Source organism: Octopus sinensis, linkage group LG30 (assembly GCF_006345805.1).
Source record: "Octopus sinensis linkage group LG30, ASM634580v1, whole genome shotgun sequence".
NCBI classification, from domain to species: Eukaryota; Metazoa; Mollusca; class Cephalopoda; order Octopoda; family Octopodidae; genus Octopus; species Octopus sinensis.
In genome coordinates this window covers 6095283-6110061 of record NC_043026.1, presented here as the reverse complement: position 1 = coordinate 6110061, position 14779 = coordinate 6095283, and the positions used below count along the sequence as shown (strand labels likewise).

At 43.9% G+C, this 14779-nt stretch overlaps 1 protein-coding gene across 1 annotated transcript in view; it reads right to left on the bottom strand.

The window, feature by feature from the left end:
- Nucleotides 1–14779, bottom strand: part of LOC115226749 (WD repeat-containing protein 63-like) — a 38603-nt gene that overhangs the window by 2674 nt on the left and 21150 nt on the right. The window contains exons 14-22 of the mRNA XM_036515369.1: nt 13303–13425; nt 11337–11410; nt 10163–10307; nt 8407–8488; nt 6907–7025; nt 5076–5139; nt 3732–3862; nt 2370–2574; nt 790–881 (exon numbers count right to left, since the gene is read on the bottom strand). Of these exons, the coding sequence (XP_036371262.1) occupies nt 790–881; nt 2370–2574; nt 3732–3862; nt 5076–5139; nt 6907–7025; nt 8407–8488; nt 10163–10307; nt 11337–11410; nt 13303–13425 (1035 nt within the window). The remainder of the gene's footprint in view (nt 1–789; nt 882–2369; nt 2575–3731; nt 3863–5075; nt 5140–6906; nt 7026–8406; nt 8489–10162; nt 10308–11336; nt 11411–13302; nt 13426–14779) is intronic.

Sequence of the window (14779 nt, the reverse complement as noted above, 5' to 3'; positions counted from 1 at the left end):
CTGGGGTCTGGGAAGCCAGAAAGCTGCACCAGGCCCAGTCTGATCTGGCAATGTTTCTACGGCTGGATGCCCTTCCTAACGCCAACCACTACATGAGTGTAGTGGGTGCTTTTTACGTGCCACCGGCACAGGTGCCAGATGAGGCTGGCAAACAGCCATGAACGGATGGTGCTTTTTACGTGCCACCAGCACGGAAGCCAGTCGGGGCAGGGCTGACAACGGCCACATTCGGATGGTGCTTTTTACGTGCCACCAGCACGGAGACCAGGCGAGGCTGGAAAACGGCCACGATCGGATGGTGCTTTTTACGTGCCACCGGCACAGAGGCTAGGCGAGGCTGGCAAACGGCCACGATCGGATGGTGCTTTTTACGTGCCACCGGCACAGAGGCCAGGCCAGGCTGGCAAATGGCCAGGCGAGGCTGGCAAACGGCCACGATCGGATGGTGCTTTTTATGTGCCACCGGCACAGAGGCCAGGCCAGGCTGGCAAATAGCCACGGTCAGATGGTGCTTGCGAGGCTGGCAACAGCCATGATCGGATGGTGCTTTTTACGTGCCACCAGCACAGAAGCCAGTCGGGGCGGCGCTGGCAACGGCCACGTTCGGATGGTTCCCTTATGTGCCACCGGCACTGGTATCACAGCTACAATTTCCATTCATGTTGATCGATTTTGATTTCATGATTAATTGCAAACTCTGTGGACAAAGAAGCATTGGGTTTGATAGAGGAATCGGAATGGCAGAGGGTTAGACGGACAAGTTGGAGACGACACTGTCATGCGACTCACCTCGTTGTGTGGACCAACCATAAAACAGCGCGGCACTTCCAAGACATGCAAAGTCCCCGAGGTGTCGCCCACAGCCAGCAGTTGGCGTTTCGCTGAAAAATATAAAACAAAAAAAAACAACATAAACAAGAAAGTCTCTATGTGGTTGTTTGACATGCTACAAATAGCAGCCAAATCTCGCTTAAATCTTAAAATCCTAACATCATCATCGTTGTCATCATCATCATCATCATCATCGTCATCGTCATCGTCATCGTCACCGTCATCATCATCATCATCATCGTCATCGTCATCATCATCATCATCATCATCATCATCATCATCGTCATCATTATCGTCATCATCGTCATCATCATCATCATCATCGTCATCGTCATCATCATCGTCATCGTCATCGTCATCGTCATCATCATCGTCATCATCATCATTGTCATCATCACCATCATCATCTTCATCATCATCATCATCATCATCATCGTCATCATCATCATCATCATCGTCATCATCGTCATCATCATCGTCATTGTCGTCGTCGTTGTCGTCATCATCATCATCGTCATCATCGTCATTGTCATCATCATCATTATCATCGCCGTCGTCGTCGTTATCATCATCATCGTCGTCATCGTCGTCATCATCATCATCGTCATTATCATCGTCGTCGTCATCATCGTCGCCGTCATCGTCATCGTCATTGTGTTAATATTCTCTTTCCCATGCTTCCATGCCTTGGGAGAAGTTTATTGAGGCACATTTTCTTATTTCTTTACTACCCACAAGGGGCTAAACACAGATGGGACGAACAAGGACAGCCAAAGGGGATTAAGTCGATTACATCGACCCCAATGCGTAACTGGTACTTATTTAATCGACCCCGAAAGGATGAAAGGCAAAGTCGACCTTGGCGGAACTTGAACTCAGAACGTAACGGCAGACGAAATACCACTAAGCATTTCGCCCGACCTGCTAACGGTTCTGCCAGCTCGCCACAAGGGACAATCTTGTATGGAAGGACAAGCAAGCTCTCTTTTACTCTTTTTACTCTATTACTTGTTTCAGTCATTTGACTGCGGCCATGCTGGAGCACCGCCTTTAATCGAGCAACTCGACCCCAGGACTTATTCTTTTGTAACCCCAGTACTTATTCTATCGGATTCTTTTGCCGAACTGCTAAGTAACGGGGATGTAAACGCACCAGCATCGGTTGTCGAGCAATGCTAGGGGGGACAAACACAGACACACAAACACACACATGCATATATATATATACATATATAGGATGGGCTTCTTTCAGTTTCCGTCTACCAAATCCACTCACAAGGCATTGGTCGGCCCGGGGCTATAGTAGAAGACACTTGCCAAAGGTGCCACGCAGTGGGACTGAACCCAGAACCATGTGGTTGGTAAACAAGCTACTTACCACACAGCCACTCCTGCGCTGATAATAATTCTACAAAGAAAATTTCCAGAATTTCCTGGTTGAGAAACGCTGTCCCAGTCAAATGACTGAAACGAATAAAAGAAGAGAATGAAAACGATCAGGGAAGATCTTGGCCAAAACGATAACGAGGGCAACTTACCTGAGAATTCATAGAGAGAAATACTGTAGACAGCGAAAGGTGTAACATTCTGAGAGAGGAATGGTTCGTGGGTTCTGTCGAGCAGGTCCCAAACATCTATGGTACCGTCTATCCGAGCTACGAAGAAGACACCGGCTCGAGTTAAGGACCAGCAGCCATCGATGACGTTGGTGGGCATTGAAGGGGTCATGTAGAGGGGACCGAGCTAGAGAGTGAGTGAAATAGAAAAAAGGGGGAAAGTGAATTAATGGGGACATTTAAAAAAGACAAGTAGGAAGCGACTGGTAAGAAATGATGGAGGTGATGGTGGCAGTGGTTGTGGTAGTGGTGGGGGTGGAGGTGATGGTGGTAGTAGTGGCAGTGTTGATGCTTGTGGTGGAGGTGATGGTGGCAGTGGTTGTGGTTGCGGTGGAGGTGGAGGTGATGGTGGTAGTAGTGGCAGTGTTGATGCTTGTGGTGGAGGTGATGGTGGCAGTGGTTGTGGTTGTGGTGGAGGTAGAGGTGATGGTGGTAGTAGCGGCAGTGGTGATGCTTGTGGTGGAGGTGATGGTGGCAGTGGTTGTGGTTGTGGTGGAGGTAGAGGTGATGGTGGTAGTAGCGGCAGTGGTGATGCTTGTGGTGGAGGTGATGGTGGCAGTGGTTGTGGTGGAGGTGGAGGTGATGGTGGTAGTAGCGGCAGTGGTGATGCTTGTGGTGGAGGTGATGGTGGCAGTGGTTGTGGTGGAGGTAGAGGTGATGGTGGTAGTAGCGGCACTGTTGATGCTTGTGGTGGAGGTGATGGTGGCGGTGGTTGTGGTGGAGGTGGAGGTGATGGTGGTAGTAGCGGCAGTGGTGATGCTTGTGGTGGAGGTGATGGTGGCAGTGGTTGTGGTTGCGGTGGAGGTGGAGGTGATGGTGGTAGTAGTGGCAGTGTTGATGCTTGTGGTGGAGGTGATGGTGGCGGTGGTTGTGGTAGTGGTGGGGGTGGAGGTGATGGTGGTAGTAGCAGCAGTGGTGATGCTTGTGGTTGTGGTTGTGGTGGAGGTGATGGTGGAGGTGATGGTGGTGGTGGTTGTGGTGGAGGTGATGGCGGCGGTGGTTGTGGTAGTGGTGGGGGTGGAGGTGATGGTGGTAGTAGCGGCAGTGGTGATGCTTGTGGTGGAGGTGATGGTGGCGGTGGTTGTGGTTGTGGTGGAGGTCGAGGTGATGGTGGTAGTAGCGGCAGTGGTGATGCTTGTGGTGGTGGTTGTGGTGGAGGTGATGGTGGCGGTGGTTGTGGTAGTGGTGGGGGTGGAGGTGATGGTGGTAGTAGCGGCAGTGGTGATGCTTGTGGTGGTGGTTGTGGTGGTGGTTGTGGTGAAATTTGTCTTGGACCCTACTTACATGAACCCCTTCTTTCCATAACGATGATCTCCAGCCTCCAACCATGAGGACGATTTGTTTGTTGAAGTATGACCTCTTCAGAGCACAAACTGGTCCAGTGTGCATTTCACTGCAGAATTTGGGTTTCTCAGCTGAAACGAAACCATTTAAATAACTTTCTTATCAACTCTTCTGTGTAGACTTTAACCCTTTCGCTACCAACCCAGTGGAAACCAATGTAGTACAAATGTCTTGTTTTCATAAGTTTTGAATAAAAATCTTCCACCAAACCTTAGTCACAATTTATGTTCCTAACACTAGCTTAACGATAACGAAGTTATTTTACTAAATTCTTTGTTATATTTAAAATAAATTGAAAGAAACACAGAACAACTCAACAGAAATATGGTAACAAAAGGGTTAAAAAGAAAAATAATCAGCAGAAGACATGAGAGAAAGAGACCTCAATGTGGTCGCTGTATATGCTAGAAATAATAGCCTAAATTTCCTTCAATCCACACCCTTCCAACTGCTTGTAATGTGCATCTGCCCAAATGTAGAAGTGTGTTTAACTCTTTCGATACCAACCCGGCCGAAACCACCTCTGGCTCTGTTGTACAAATGTCTTGTTTTCAAAAGTTCTGAATTAAAATCTTCCACCAAACTTTAGTCACAATTTATGTTCCTAACACTAATAAATTCTTTGTTATATTTAAGATTAATTGAAAGAAACACAGAGCATCTCAACAGAAATATGGTAACGAAAGGGTTAAGAAGAAAAATAATCAGCAGAAGACATGAGAGAAGGAGACCTCAATGTGGTCACACTATTTGCTAGAAATAATAGCCTAAATTTCCTTCAATCTACACACCTTTAGTCGAGCAAAGGTGGGGGACAAACACAAGACACAAAGACGTGCACACACACACACACATGACAAGCTTCTTTCGGTTTCTGTCTACCAAATCATCTGAGTGGATTTGGTAGACGGAAACTGAAAGAAGCCTGTTGTATATATATATGTATGTATGTGTATGTATGTTTGTGTGTCTGTGTTTGTCCTCCCATCATCGCTTGCAACTGATGATAGTGTGTTTATGTTTCCGTAACTTAGCGGTTTGGCAAAAGAGACCGATGGAATAATAAGTACACATAGGTAATAGGCTTCCATGCAGTTCCTGTTAGCCAAATCCACTCGTGAACCACTGTTTGGCCACGGGTCCATAGTAAAAGACAATTTCTCAAGGTGCCACACAGTGGGACTGAACCTGGAACCACTTAATTACCAAGCAAACTTCTTAACCACCCAGACACACAAAAAAAAAGAAAAAAAACCAAAAACCAAATGACCAAATTCTACTCACTCTGCAGCCTTCCGGAATCGGTGTCTCTTCGTGGAACCCAATCCAGGTAGAATAATTCTCCAAACTAAAAGACATGAAGCATTTCAAAATTAATTTGCAATTAATTTCTTCAGTTCTATAATTAAGAGATGAGGAATTATTTACACTATTTACATTTGACGGATATTTGTCCTCATCTTGTTTGTTGTTAACACAATGTTTCAGCTGTTATACCCTCCAGCCTTCATCAGGTGTCTTGGGGAAATTTCAAACCTGGGTTCTCATTCCTAAGGTAGTTTTCAATGTTATCTTCCGTGCCGGTGGCACGTAAAATGCACCAATCTGACTGGCCGTTGCCAGCCTCGCCTGGCACCTGTGCAGGTGGCACGTAAAAAGCACCCACTACACTCACGGAGTGGTTGGCGTTAGGAAGGGCATCCAGCTGTAGAAACTCTGCCAGATCAGACTGGAGCCTGGTGCAGCCTCCTGGCTTCCCAGATCCCCGGTCGAACCGTCCAACTCATGCTAGCATGGAGAACGGACGTTAAACGATGATGATGATGATGATTATTTCCCCAAGACACCTGATGAAGGCTGGAGGGTTTATCAGCCGAAACGTTGTGTTAACAACAAACAAGATGAGGACAAATATCCATCAAGTGTAAATAATGTAAATAATGTAAATAATGTAGATAATTCCTCATCTCTTAAATATAGATGGTGGGAATCTGGTTTTATGGGGAGGAGTTTGGAAGAGAGGAAGGGGTGAGATGGTGAGTTCATGTATAGGAGGGTATCTGTGTACAAGGATTGAGTACAGGGGAAGTGTGTGGGTGTCATGTGTCATGGGGTGCATATTCCTTGGGGTGTGGTGAGGATGTTGCAAAAGAAGGGTGGTTGAGAAAGGGGTGGAGGTGTGACCTTATTGTAGCTTTCATGAAGCCATGTGGTTTGGTGATTGGGTTCCCACCTCAAAGTCATAAGGCTGTGGGTTCAATTCCTGGTGATGCATGACGTGTCCTTGAGCAAGACACTTTATTCCACATTGCTTCAGTCCAATCAGCTGGCAAAAATGAAAAGTACCTGTAATTCATGGGGGACCAGCCTTGTCACATTCTGTGTTACGCTGGATCTCCCTAAGAGCTATGTTAAGACTATGTGTGTCTGTGGTTTACTCAGCCACTTGCACTTAAATTTCACGAGCAGGCTGTTCCATTGGTCGGATCAACTGGAATTTTCATCATCATAACCAATGGAATGTCTTGAGAACTATGTTAAGGGTACGCATGTCTGTGGAGTACTCAGCCACTTGCACTTAAATTTCATGAGCTGGCTGTTCCATTGGTCGGATCAACTGGAACACCCATCATCATAACCAATGGAATGCCTTGAGAACTATGTTATGGGTACGCATGTCTGTGGAGTACTCAGCCACTTGCACGTTAATTTCACGAGCAGGATGTTCCATTGATCGGATCAACTGGAATTTTCATCATCATAACCAATGGAAAGCCTTGAGAATTATGATAATGATACGTGTGTCTGTGGGGTACTCAGCCACTTGCATGTTAATTACACTAGCAGGATGCTCCATTGATCGGATCAACTGGAATTTTCATCATCATAACCAATGGAATGCCTTGAGAACTATGTTATGGGTTCATGTGTCTGTGGAGTACTCGGCCACTTGCATGTTAATGACACAAGCAGGATGTTCCATGGATCGGATCAACCGGAACCCTCATCGTCGTAGTCGACTGAGTCCCTGTTAATCACAAGTGACGGGGAGGCATGAGAGGAGACGAAAGGAAAGATAAAAGATAAACATGGAAGGATGCAACAAAACCGTCACCTCTGTTCCGACGTAGAAGTTTGTGTTGACCGAAGTGAGAACTTTCTTGTCCTTAGCGAGATGATGGCTCTTGAAGCCTCCCTCATCACTTCTCTTGATCTCTTCATCCGATTTCTTGGCTGCCTCACAATAGAAAAGAGAAATGCAATTCATCTCTGATACAGGATCAAACCATTTGATGGCCATACATACACATATACATACAATGACATACATACGTACGTACGTACATACATATACACATACACATACACATACATGCATACATACATACATACAATGACATACATACATACATACATACATACATACATTCACACATACATACATACATACATACATACATACATACATACATACATACATACATACATACTTTCATACATTCACACATACTTTCATACATACATACATTCATACATACATACATATATGCATACATACATACATTCACACATATATACTTACATACATACAAACATATATACATATACACATACACACACATGCATACATACATATATACATCCATATATACATACATATATATACATACATACATACATACATACATATCATACATACATACATACATACATACATATCATACATACATATGTATATATACATATATACACACACACATACAGACATACAGGAGTGGCTGTGTGGTAAGAATCTTGCTTCCCAACCACATGGTTCTGGGTTCAGTCCCACTGCTTGACACCTTGGGCAAGTGTCTTCTTCAATAGCCTTGGGTTGACCAAAGCCTTGAGAGTGGATTTGGTAGGCTGAAACTGAAAGAAGCCCATTGTGTGTGTGTATATATATATATATATATATATATATATATATATATATATATAAGAAATATTGAATTTCTAAATTTCTCGTAGAGACATGTACGGTGGTGGGGCGATAGAATGGTTGTATACTGTCAATCTAACAAGAACGTGACAGTAGGAGGTACACCACCGTTGTATAGCCCTAGGAGGCATCGAACGCCTCCTGATGGCTTCGACACATTTTTTTCCCTGTGTCCTTATATACATATACGAAGGGGAGACAAACACCCCCGGCCGCCGGAACTGCATCTAGGGACACCGTGTTTCAGGATCATTGTCCTTCATCGGCCTAGAGTATATGTATATACTCCCCTTCGTATATGTATATAAGGACACAGGGAAAAAAAATGTGTCGAAGCTGTCAGGAGGCGTTCGATGCCTCCTAGGGCTATACAACGGTGGTGTACCCCCTACTGTCACGTTCTTGTTAGATTGACAGTATACAACCATTCTATATATATATATATGTATATATATATATATATATATATTATATATATAATATATATATATATATATATATATGCATGTGTGTGAGAGAGAGAGAGAGATGAAGATAGAGAGACAGAAAAAGAGAGAAGGGGAGAGGGAGAGAAAGGAAGAGAAGCAGACAGGTAGGAAGAAAGAGAGAGAGAAGGATGGCCAGACTACTTACACGACCTGTCCCCTTGTCGTTCGCCGATGCTGAACTTCATGATGGCACAGTCCTTGTTACAGTCGGGTTTGGTCACTTGAACCTGCAAATTTCAATATTTAATCTTAGAAAACCTAAATTAGCCCAGTCATCATCATCATCATCATCATCATTACCATCATCATCACCATCATCATCATCATCATCATCATTACCATCAGCATCATCATCATCATCGTCATCATCATCATCATCACCATTATCATCATCATCATTATCATCTTCACCACCACCACCACCACCCCAGCCACCACCACCACCATCATCATCATCACCATTATCATCATCCTCATCATCATCATCACCATTATCATCATCCTCATCATCATCAACATCTTCGCCGCCGCCGCCGCCACCGCCACCACCGCCACCACCACCACCACCACCACACCACCACCACCACCACCACCACCATCATCATCATCATCATCATTACCGTCATCATTTAACACCCATTCAACATCCATTTTCCGTGCTGGCGTGGGTTGGACGGTTTCACAAGGAGCTGGTGAGCCAGAGGAGAGCACCAAGCTCCACTCTCTTTACTTTTTTATTCTTTTACTTGTTTCAGTCATTTGACTGTGGCCATGCTGGAGCACCGCCTTTAGTCGAGCAACTCGACCCCAGGACTTATTCTTTGTAAGCCCAGTACTTATTCTATCGGTCTATTTTGCCGAACCGCTAAGTTACGGGGACGTAAACACACCAACATCAGTTGTCAACCAATGCATGGAGGACAAACACAGACACACAAACACACACACACACATATATATATATATACATATATACACATATACGACAGGCTTCTTTCAGTTTCCATCCTCCAAATCCACTCACAAGGCATTGGTCGGCCCGGGGCTATAGCAGAAGACACTTGCCCCAAGGTGCCACGCAGTGGGACTGAACCCGGAACCATGTGGTTGGTTAGCAAGCTACTTACCACACAGCCACTCCTGCGCCTATGTTTTCTTTTTACAGCTGGATGCTTTTCCGATTGCCGACCACATTACATAATGGACTGGGTGGTCTTTTTTACTTGGGTTGTCCGGAAAGTTCATGCCGATTTTTATATATGTATATGTGTGTTTGTCCGTTCGTGTTTGTCCCCCCCAACATCGCTTGACAACCGATGCTGGTGTGTTTACATCCTCATAACTTAGCGGTTCGGCAAAAAGAGGCCGATATAATAAGTACTAGGCTTACAAAGACTAAGTCCTGGGGTTGACTAAAAGGCGGTGCTCCAGCATGGCCGCAGTCAAATGACTGAAACAAGTAAAAGAATAAAAGAGTATGTATATATACGTAATGAGCAGGTGTGGCTGTGTGATAAAAGTTTGGTTCCCAACCACATGGTTCCAGGTTCAATCTCACTGTGTGACATCTTGGGCAAGTGTCTTATATTATGGCCCCTGCCAGCCGAAGCCTTGTCAAGGAAACTGAAAGAAGCCTGTCATGTGTGTGTGTGTGTGTATCTTTGTGTCAGTGTTTGTCACTTGTCAGTTCTTGACAATTGGTGGAGGTGTGTTTATATGTCTGCGACTTAGCAGTTTGGGAAAAGACATCAACAAAATAAGTACCAGGTTTTTAAAAAAATGATTCGTTCCCCCCACCCAAATTCTTTTGCGGTAGTGCTCCAGCATGTGCACAGTCTAATAACAGAAATAAGTTAAAAAATAAATAAATAAATAAATAAATAAATAAAAGGTAAATGTACCCTCATTAAAGGTTTCCAGGTGAGATCCAGGTACTGGAATGTGTCTGGAAGACCAACTTTGTTTCTGTCGCGCAAAACTTCTGCCATTTTCTCGGCATCATGACTCTGTGATTTGGGGTTTCGAATGTCCCAGAAATATACCTGACTGGAAAAAAAAAAAACCACAAAGAAAGAAATGGTTTTGTGACAACAACTTGCAAAAACTGTATGAAGTGAAATTATGAAGAATGTTGCATTTAAGAATTTCTCATCTGAAATTAGGGGTCTCCAACTATTTTTTTGCCTTTGGGCCCCTTCAATTATTATTTTATTCAGATAGACCCTTCTCACCATTTGATGTTTTGATGTTTAAAAAATCTTATGTTTTTATATTTAAACTAGCAGTATCGCCTGGCGTTGCTCGGGTTTGTAAGGAAAATAACTATACAAGCATTTTTAGAGAGTTACTTCCCTTATATAACCCGAGCAAAATTCATTAAAAATGCGGAAAAATGATGGTAAATTTTTTTTAAATCGTAGACTCATCGTAGACACGCGCTAATACCCAGAAGGGCTCGATATGAATGACGACTATAAGATACCCGGTTTTGGTTAAACTGCACCGCAAAATGTGGGAGTAGTTAGGAATCTAAATCGGAGGAGACAGAGTCTCACACACACAACTTCAATTTTATATATAAAGATATTATTAGGAATTAAAAGCACTGGTGCTGGGTTATGGGAAAAGCACAGGTGATGGTGCCACGTAAAAAGCACAGGTGATGGTGCCACACAAAAATGCATTGGTGCAGGTTCCACATTAAAAAACACCCAGTACACTCTGTGGAGTGGTTGGCATTAGGAAGGGCATCCAGCTGTAGAAGGCATACCAAAACAGTCTGTAGAAGCTGATGCAGGCCCTGACTTTGCCAGCTCCTGTCAAGCTGTCCAACCCATGCCAACATGGAAAAACAGACGTTAAATGTTGATGTTGATGATGATGTATAAGAAAAGATTGTTAAGATATTTTGTGTATTTTAGAAGAATAAGCAAATTATTCTACATAAATTGTCATCAGCAAGATCATCTGTGGGGCCGAAGGGCGATATGGACCCTGGTTTGATGTAGGGTTATATAATAATAGTATATAATAATAGTATAAGAAGCCCACAGCATCAATAAATTGAAAACTCACAAATCACCACCACAGGTCATCAGCTGACAGCATTGTCCTTCATGATTTTCTGTAGGAATGCCATATCTGGATATCTGGAAAAATAGATAAATATTTTTTACTCTTTTTTCTTTTACTCTTTTACTTGTTTCAGTCATTTGACTGCGGCCATGCTGGAGCACCGCCTTTAGTCGAGCAACTCGACCTCAGGACTTATTCTTTGTAAGCCCAGTACTTATTCTATCGGTCTCTTTTGCCGAACCGCTAAGTGACGAGGACATAAACACACCAGCATCGGTTGTCAAGCAATGCTAGGGGGACAAACACAAACACACATACATATATATATATATATACATATATACGACGGGCTTCTTTCAGTTTCCGTCTACCAAATCCACTCACAAGGCTTTGGTCGGCCCGAGGCTATAGCAGAAGACATTTGCCTAAGGTGCCACGCAGTGGGACTGAACCCGGAACCATGTGGTTGGTTAGCAAGCTACTTACCACACAGCCACTCCTGCGCCTATAAATTTGTTTAATCGTCTTTGGGTTGGCTTGAACCACCAACCTTTTGGTTGACAGCTGAACGCGCTTACCGATTGCGCCACAGAGACGCCTTTAATCATTAACTAAAATCTTAGGTTTGCAAGAATATTTATCGAAAAAATTCTTAGCTACCAGTGGTCTACCGAGAAGGAAAAGGATTTAGTCAGTAGACTATACATTATACAGAGAATACAGTGTACGTTCAAACACCATAAGAGATACCCAGAAAATAGAATATCTGACTCACTAGAAAGAGCAGTTAAACTCCAAGCCATGACTCACCACCTTAACCATAACAACAACCAAAACAACAACAACAATAATAATAATGGTTTCAGATTTTGGAACAAGGCCGGCAATTTCTGAGGAGGAGCTAAGTCGATTACATTGACCCCAGGGTTCAACTGGTATTTATTTAATCAGCTCCAAAACGATGAAAGGCAAAGTGGAGCTCAGCAGAATTTGAACAGAGAATGTAAAGACCATATGTGCTGCTTCTTTTAGTTTTCGTATTTCCCAGCGGTAGTTCTCTCTCTATTATTTCAACTTCATCCCACAGGGGGGGGTCTCCGTTTTTCCATACATGGTCAGCTATACCCGATTTATCAATATCTCCTCATGTCACAGCTTTGCGATGTTCCTCTACCCTTATTTTCAGAGGGCAGCATGTTTCACCTTTGTATAACCACAGCTGCATGGGATGGAGTACACGCAGTCTTTGGTCACATTCTCTTCTATTGATGGTTTTACTCAAAGGAGATATTTGCAAAGTGCTGTATTACTCTTGAATACTGTCCTGATGTCATATGGGCCACATATCTTTTGTACTTTTTCGGAGAGGCCTTTCACATAGGGTAGACAGACTGTGGACAGTTTATTGGTCTCATCCTCTCCTTCATAATTGGAGTGGATAGAACACTTTTGGGGTTGTTGTTGCTTAACAGATCGTTATTGAGCTTGATCATTTCTTCGTGGTGTGTGTCACGATCGCTACTTATATATTTTGGGGGAGGAGGCCAGCTGATTAGATCGACCCCAGTACTCAACTGGTACTTAATTTATCGACCCTGAAAAGATGAAAGGCAAAGTCGACCTCCGCGGAATTTGAACTCAGAACATAGCAACGGGCGAAATACCTACTTCTTCACTACCCACAAGGGGCTAAACACAGAGGGGACAAACAAGGACAGACATAGGTATTAAGTCGATTACATCGACCCCAGTGCGTAACTGGTACTTAATTTATCGACCCCGAAAGGATGAAAGGCAAAGTCGATGAAAGGCGGAATTCGAACTCACAACGTAAAGACAGACTAAATACCACTAAGCATTTCGCCCGGCATGCTAACAACTCTACCAGCTTCCTGCCTTAACAAAACTGAGTGATGACAAAGAGTTGAAAGAATGTCCATCAAGCCATGATAATCATAGAACTTACCTCAAAGTGATCGGGTAACCACTGCAGGTCTGTGATGCAACCAGTGTGGCTGTGCTCAATGCTGGACGTTGCACAGTTGCGAAGGACAGGAGTTTGGAAATAGGAAGGATCTTCAAAACCAGGCTTTGGAATTCAAAAAATAAAAGACAAAAAACTAAAAAATCAGTCATAGAGAAACAATGATTTATTCTTTTATTTTTTACTCGTTTCACTCGTTTGATTGTGGCCATGCTGGAGCGTCACCTTAAGGAGTTTTTTAGGTATCTCGTCATCATCATCATCATCATCATTTAACGTCCACTTTCCATGCTAGCATGGGTTGGACGATTTGATTGAAGACTGGCAAACCAGATGGCTGCACCAGGCTCCAATCTTGATCTGGCAGAGTTTCTACAGTTGGATGCCCTTCCTAAATGCCAACCACTCCAAGAGTGTAGTGGGTACCTTTTACGTGCAACCGGCACAGGGGCCAGTTTGGTGGTACTGGCAACAGCCATGCCCAAATGGTGCTTTTTATGTGCCACCTGCACAGGAGCCAGTCCAGCGGCACTGGCGACGACCTCGCTAGGATGTTTCCCGTACTACCAGCACAAGTGCTAGTGAGGCGATGTGGTAACGATCACGCTCGAATGGTGTGTTTAACGTTCCACCGGCACGAAGGCCAGCTTGTTGCTCTGGCAACGATCTCACTCAAAGATATAGAATTGCATTCTCATCGATGGCGACATTGGTTTATAAGCCTTAAGAATTCATTCTGACATTGCCTATGATCCTTAACTACAGAAAACAGTTTTATTTACCAATTTATCTTTTGTTGAGGAGTGTCATGTTTGGAACTATTTTCTGTTGAGATATGTCAAGTTTACTGAGGCAATTTTATTACAGAAATTGTGAAAATCAGAATAGTGAAAATTCAAAATCAAAATCAAAATCGTAATCTATCAACATCAATGGAATTTGTAGCTGTGATACCAGTGCCGGTGACACGTAAGAGAACCATCCGAACGTGGCCGTTGCCAGCGCCGCCTGACTGGCCTCCATGCCGGTGGCACGTAAAAAGCACCATCCAACCGTGGCCATTGCCGGCTTCGTCTGGCCCCCGTGCCGGTGGCACGTAAAAAGCACCCACTACACTCATGGAGTGGTTGGCATTAGGAAGGGCATCCAGCTGTAGAAACACTGCCAGATCAGACTGGGCCTGGCTTCCCAGACCCCAGTTGAACCGTCCAACCCATGCCAGCATGGAGAACGGACGCTAAATGATGATGATGATGATGATGAAATTACCGATTGTATTTTTTGATAGATATTTGACATAATTACTGGGATGACCAGGAAATTTCATTTCTCTGTCGAAGGATTAAAAGTGGATGTTGGTGTCAGAACACACACTGCTGCAATAATTACTGCGAGAGAAAAACCTCTCGTATGGTTTTGTGGTGCATATGAGCCCGCTTGATTACACTGCTAGGGGAAG